General features: G+C 40.9%; 1 protein-coding gene across 1 annotated transcript in view; it reads left to right on the plus strand.

The window, feature by feature from the left end:
* The window catches only part of LOC138864507 (uncharacterized), a 12,061-nt gene that overhangs the window by 3,099 nt on the left and 1,462 nt on the right, over positions 1–7,500 (plus strand). Inside the window, exons 2-5 of the mRNA XM_070131672.1 lie at positions 5,530–5,590; positions 6,165–6,279; positions 6,942–7,221; positions 7,478–7,500. The exon at positions 7,478–7,500 is cut by the window's right edge and continues 86 nt beyond it. Coding sequence (XP_069987773.1) covers positions 5,530–5,590; positions 6,165–6,279; positions 6,942–7,221; positions 7,478–7,500 — 479 coding nt within the window. The remainder of the gene's footprint in view (positions 1–5,529; positions 5,591–6,164; positions 6,280–6,941; positions 7,222–7,477) is intronic.

Consider the following 7,500-nt stretch of genomic DNA (forward strand, 5'->3'; position numbering starts at 1 on the left):
CCTGGAAGATTTGTGTTGTGTGTGTGTTCGTCGCGTGTGACGTGGTACAATAATTTGCGTGGTACAATAATTCGCGTTTTTATTTTGTCTTTTTTTATGTCTTAAGTAATTAACTTTTGTCGATGTTTCCTTGTTAACTTGTTTCCTTGCACGTACTTTGGAAAGGAGGAATTAGCATGCAGATTGTTATATATGTTTATAATGATTCTGTAAGTTCTTAGTTGTCAGTGATGTATTTCATGTTTCTTGTTCAAGCACAGTAAATATTGTGTCTAATGTGATGTATTCTCCCCCCAAAAGATGGCGTTGTTTATAGTGTGATGTTGCCAATGCGTGTTTTTTTTTAATGATAAGTGGAATTTGTATTAAGTGTAAAAATAAGGAATGTGTGTATATTCGCTGTATGTCTGATTATCTGTCTGTCTCTCTGTCTCTCCTTTTCCTCTATTCCCTTCTTTTCTCTTAATTCCTCTCCTTCCCTCTTACTTTCTTATTTTATCCTCTTATCCCCCCTCCCGTTCCTCTCTCCCTCTCCCTCTCCCACTCATTACCCCTCCCCTACCCCTCTCCCCTCCCCCCTCCCATTCCCCCTTCCCTTCCCCTCCCTCTCTGTCCAACCAACCCTTCCCCCTCCCCCTTCTCCCTCCCCCTCCCCCCCTTCTGTTCCCTCTCCCTCCCCCTCCCCTTCCCCTTCCCCTTCCCCTCGCTCCCCTCCCCCTCCCTCCCCTCCCCCCTCCCATTCCCCCTTCCCTTCCCCTCCCTCTCTGTCCCACCAACCCTTCCCCTCCCCTTCTCCCTCCCCCTCCCCCTTCTGTTCCCTCTCCCTCCCCCTCCCCCTCCCCTTCCCCTGCTCCCTCCCCCTCCCCTTCCCCTGCTCCCTCCCCTTCCCCCTTCCCCTCCCTCCCTCCCTCCCCTTCCCCCAACACTCACCCTCTAATCAATACACAGGAAGAAACAGAAAACTTTGTCAACACTTCCTTGAGTTTTAGCTCGTCGGTTGAGAGCGAAGACGGGCCCGGCGGTTGCAGATTGCTCGCTGCAACCGTGGCCTCGTCGCCTCTGCAATTTTTGAATGATTGTTTCATTATTGTTATTGCTCTTGTTGTTGTTTTCTTGCGGTTGTTGTCTTTGTTATTCTTATTATCGTTATTTTCATTACTATTATTTCTATTATTATTGTTATTATTATTGTTGTTTTTTATTATTATTGTTATTATTATTATTATTATTATTATTATTATTATTATTATAATTATTATTGTTATTATCATTATCATTATTGTTATTATTATCATTCTTCATATTGTTATAGTTAACATTATTCATATTCATATTATTATTTGTATTACTATCATTATCATTATCGATATCCTTAATATTTTTTTTTATCATTATCAATATGGATATGATGATTATATAAATGGAATTGATAATGAAAACGATGATGATGATGATCATGATGATTATCACCATCATCATCATCTAGATAAATACTATCATAGTTAAATAGCACTAATAATATAACGCACAGTGAAAATAACCATGGTTATTCACTTAACTTTCCATTGCAGGGGGCTGCGCCCCCCCTAAGGGAGGCTGCCGCCCCCCAACCCCCGCCGAGGAAACAAAACCTCCACCACGTATTCCCGGCAGGCTAGAGCGTTACACAATCATCGTCGATGTCGGAGCGGTGGGCGTAATATTACAATTACCTCGTAAGATTCCCACTGAATCAGCATATTAACCTTGGCATAGTCAGCATTGTATATAGAGACGATTGTAGTATAATCAGGATGAACAGGCGGGTTTTGCGCCTTTTTCGATGTTACACCGATGGCCTCAAGGTCGATTTTCCCTTCCTCTGGAATAACGACATCCGTATTCCTAACCGAAATAACCGTCGCGTTCAGAAGTCAGTCATAGCCGCCGCGATGGCCGAGTGTGGAGGGTGCTCGTATTCGGAGACGGATTTTCTGCGCGAAATTGCAACTAGCCAGGAAAAAATGCTAGAGATGTGCTTCCGCCACGGCCTCCTCCGTCGGGAGAAAGCTGTATCCTCCGGCCTAGGACCTCCTGCCGGACGCACCCTGCCTCCTTAACATTCTGCGGCAAAGGAGCACCCTCCCTACTAATTAGCGGCATTAATCAATCAGGTTAGTACCTTAAAAATCCTAGGTTATTGTAGGTTATCGGCTCCGCATCTAGTTCGTGTGCGCTCTATCCTGCCGTGAATACGTGGTGGAGGTTTTGTTTCCTCGGCGGGGGTTGGGGGGCGGCAGTTCCCCCCAGGGGGGTCGCAGGGGGCGCAGCCCCCTGCAATGGAAAGTCATGTGAATAACCATGATTATTTTCCCTGTGAGGTTATATTATTAGGGTAATTTTATATATTACGTCCGCCGCTCCGACATCGTCGCCCCCGCTATCGGGGCCAAGTTTGTCGCTAACGGGGGGTTTCCGCGCAATAAAACCTACATATTTGCATTGTATAGAGTGAGAGGAATCCAACGATACCAAAATCGTCGATATCGGTTATGCGGACGTAATATAGAAAATTACCATTATCATTATCACTTTACCCAACGTCTACCGTATTAAGGTGCTGTCACACTAGCACTTTTTCCGTCAATTTTTTGACAAGTTTCTGAAATTTTGTCAATTTTTGAGCGAATTGTCGATTTTCCAGTCAGACGATAATGATCGTTTCCGTCTGAAAACCTTAACGTCAACTTTTTTCAGCCAAGCATACTCAAATCAAGAGGTATATTAGAGAATGTCTGTATTGATGTTAAGTAAAATTGTCAAAAAATTGACGGATAAAATGCTAGCGTGACAGCACCTTTAGGGGAGGGGGAAGGGGGAAGGGTCTGCTAATGTCCACAGTTAAATTATTTCAAACACACCTGTTTAGCTATATATAGAATGCTTAAACATATGTGATTGAAAGATATGTCTCTGAAATTAAGGATGAGATCATATTTCACAGCTTGCAACCTATTTTTCTTCTATTTATGGCGTTATGTATTTCAAAATGGAGTATTAATTGTGTACATATATTGTTATTTATTGTATTTTTTTTTCTTCTCCTCTCGTTTGCTGTTATTGATTGTTATATTTCTTTTCTTGGGTCACCTGGTAAATTCTGGTTAAAGGTTATAAATATATCCCAAAGGCTGTATCGATTTGTGTGTGTGTGCGTCTGTGTGTGTGTGTGTATGTGTGTAGTTTTAAATATGTCTGTATTTATCTGTCTGTCTGTCTATCTAGCTACCTTCCTTCTCTGTCTATCTATCTATCTATCTATCGATCCATACATATCCATATATATAATTGTATATATGTGAAAGCGCGAATGTGTGTATGTTTTTGTGCATGTAAGCATATGTGTATGTGTATCTGTATGTGTATATGCCTAATAGTACGCATTATAGCATGTGCGCGCGTGTGTATGTTTTTGTGCATGTAAGCGTATGTGTATATGTATCTGTATATGTGTATATGCCTATATGTACGCATTATAGCATGTGCGTGTGTGTGTTTTTGTGAATGTAAACGTATGTGTATGTGTATATTTGTATATGTATTATGAGTATATGCCTATATGTACGCATTATAGTATGTGCGCGTGTGTGTATGTTTTTGTGCACGTAAACGTATGTGTATGTGTATATTTATCTATGTATTATGTGTATATGCCTATATGTACGAATTTAAGTGTGTGCGCGTGTGTGTATGTTTGTTTGTGCATGTAAGCGTATGTGTATGTGTATATTTATCTATGTATATGCGTATACGCCAGTATGCACACATTATAGTATGTGCGCGTGTGTGTATGTTTTTTTGTGCATGTAAACGAATGTATGTGTATATTCATCTTTGCATTATGTTTATATGCTTATATGTGCGCATTATAGTCTGTGCGCGTGTGTGTATGTTTTTGTGCATGTAAACGTATGTATGTGTATATTTATCTATGTATTATGTGTATATGCCTATATGTGCGCATTATAGTATGTGCGCCTGTGTCTGTGTTTTTGTGCATGTAAACGTATGTGTATGTGTATATTTATCTATGTATTATGTGTATATGCCTATTTGTGCGCATTATAGTATACGCGCGTGTGTGTATGTAAAAGTATGTGAATGTGTATATTTATCTATGTATTATGTGTATAGGCCTATATGTACGCATACTAGTACGAATGTGTCGTCTGCTTGCTTTCCATATACGTGAATGATGACAACCATTCTTCAGAACCGCTTCGAAAACAAACACTTCTTCGACGTCGCACTTTCGTGGGTCGATCAACGTAAATAAATAATCAAAATTCTCACCAAAAGAGAGGAAGAAGGCAAGAAAGAAAGAGAGAGAGAGAGAGGAGGTGAAAAAAAGACGAGTGATTCTCCTGAATGAATTTTTCTTGTCGTGATTTGAATCTATTAATTGTTGTGTGTCTTTTTATGAAGGATAATCCGTATAAAGGCTATGGATGATGGATTTAATAGTAATTTGAAAACGAAAGATTAGGCTAATCAGCGAATGACAAAAATAGATAGATGTAGGAACGAAGGATGAAAGCAGATAGATTTTTATCAAAAATATTTATTTCTCACTGCCAACCTTTTTATGGTACTTAGTTTTTTTTAAAACAATTATTCATATTTTTAAGGTATTTTTCATTTAATTTCTATCTTATATCATTTTTAAAAATTAGTTTTTAGGTACGTTTATACACTGTCATTTTCAGAATTCATGACGTCTGTGTTTCAATTTGGAAAAGAAATAAAACAGCAACAGTAAACACGATATATTTCTATACCAAAAGATGTTGACATTTCATTTATTATGAAGGGAGATGATATGAACTTACTTCCCTTTGCCCGTTATCTCTGTCATATAAAATTTATGGCTCTTATCAAAGGTTATCTGTATTTTGTATGTGACACACTGATATACAGTTTTTTTTATCGATTTTCTTTGTTGTGGTAGTTACATATTATTTAACTAAAAGATGTAAAATAAGCAAACGCACACACACACACACACACACACACACACACACACACACACACACACACACACACGCACACGCACACGCACACGCACACACACACCACACACGCACACGCACACGCACACGCACACGCACACGCACACGCACACGCACACACACACCACACACACCACACACACACACACACACACACACACACACACACACACACGCACACGCACACGCACACGCACACGCACACACACACACACACACACACACACACACACACACACACACACACACACACACACACACACACACACACACACACACACACACACACACACACACACACACACAGACGTTCGTTTTAAAAATGACTCTCGGTTTTACAGGAAATAAAACAAGCACTCCAGACATTCATTCATAGTGTTAAGACACCCACATAAACCCACTTCATTTTACACAAAAGTGAATTATTAATGAAGTTTTATTATTTCCGAAAAGTAATCAATTATTGGTTTTCGAATTCAAGGTTTCAAAAGTGTTCGTCTTGGTGGTGGCGCTGGCGTCGGCTTCGATCGCTCAGCTTTATGGTATGTGGTTATGATTATCATACTTGATTTTATTAATAATATTATCATTATTACGCTCTCTCTCTCACACTCTTTCTCTCTCTCTCTGTCTTTCTCTCCCTCTCTCTCTCTCTCTCTCTCTCTCTCTCTCTCTCTCTCTCTCTCTCTCTCTCTCTCTCTCTCTCTCTCTCTCTCTCTCTCTCTCTTTCTTGTTCTCTCTCCCTTTCTCTCTACTTCTTTCTCTTTCTCTCTTATTCTCTCTCTCTCTCTCTCTCTCTCTCTCCCTCTCTGTCTCTCTGTGATTATCATACTTGATTTTATTAATAATATTATCATTATTACGGTCTCTCTCTCATTCTCGTTCTCTCTTGTTCTCCCTCCCTTTCCCTCTTATTCTTTCTCTTTCTCTCTCATTCTCTCTTTCTCTCTTATTCTCTCTCTCTCTCTCTCTCTCTCTCTCTCTCTCTCTCTCTCTCTCTCTCTCTCTTTCTCTCATTCTCTCTCTCTTTCTCTCATTCTCTCTCTCTCTCTCTCATTCTCTCTCTCTCTCTCCCTCCTTTCTCCACCAATTTATTCATTTCCCTCTCTCCCCCAGGTCCGCCAGCACCGCCGCCAGCACCCGTAAGTGCCGACGCCGCAGGTAGCCCGTCGCTCAGGAAGTGCAAACCGGGAGAGCTCGTTCCTGGGCCAACGTGTTCGTCCTTTTACATGTAAGCGAGATCATGTGTGCAGTAAGGAGCGTATATCTTTAAGGGGATGTGGGGGTGGGGGGAGGAGCGGGGATACAGCCTGATCCTCATCAGAACGGCAGTTTTATGGGCATTCTAATCACTCCTCGCATCAAGAAATTAAGAATCAGATAATTGTAAATAGATATGGCAGTGTTGAATGCCGTTGTCAAAACAAGGAGCGTTGTTTGCGTTGTTACGAATGATTTATAACAACCTTGCAATGTCTGACCTAACTAGCGTTACATTAATCTAGATAACTAAGGGATATTGTTCCGTTGTTCCTTTTTTGATAGCAGGATTTCACCAGCGCCTCTGCGTGTCAATCTATGTACCTGTTTGTCTGTTTGCATGTAGGAGCATTGTGTGTGTGTGCACTTATTAGTTTTGTTGTTTTACTGTTTTCACTGTTATTGTTGTTTTCGTTATTTTTGTTTCATGCAAGACAGTTCCATACCGTCCATTTATTTAGTCATTAATATCCAACGAATGTAACGAACGATAACAGTTTTCTAAAAATAAACAGTTACCCCTATTCTGTTCTAATTTTCTATGACGATATTTCACTAGGTAACTTCTCGGTCAAATCCATTTTCTATGATGCCGGTTTTTTACGGATAACTCCTACATTTTCTCGCTTTCAGGTGCGTCGGTAGTATTGGTGGAAGCGAATATGCCACAAGGAAGGTCAAGTTCGAGTGCGCACCCGGCACGGTGTTCAGCGAAGGCCTCGGCGTTTGTGTGCACGCTTATGGATCCAACTGCTTATCTGGTCCTTCTCCTCTTCCTTCACCGTCCCTTGCTCCTCTTCCTGCCCCTACCCCTACCCCAGGGCCACTGCCTCCCCCCGGTCCTCCTGCGCCTGTGGGACCCCCAGCACCCGCTCCAGCCCCTGTCGGCCCGCCTACGTGTTCTCCCTATGAGGTCTGTACGTGAAGGAAAGTTCAAAACTAGTTTAATGTGCTTTCAAGACAAGCATTTCCAAGATTTACGTACCAATGAAAAAAAAAAAAAAAAAAAAAAAGAGAGAGAGAGAGAGAAAAGAGAGAAAAAAATCATCAAAGCTAATAACTAATATTTCCAGATATCATTCTGAGTCTGTAAGATGCACTGTGCCTTTTCAGTAAACCTGTGATCCCTTTTCTGAGCCCATGACACGAATTTCAAACAACTCTTACAGCTAGATCCTACGACTGTGTATGA

Source organism: Penaeus vannamei, chromosome 16 (assembly GCF_042767895.1).
Source record: "Penaeus vannamei isolate JL-2024 chromosome 16, ASM4276789v1, whole genome shotgun sequence".
Lineage (NCBI taxonomy): Eukaryota > Metazoa > Arthropoda > Malacostraca > Decapoda > Penaeidae > Penaeus > Penaeus vannamei.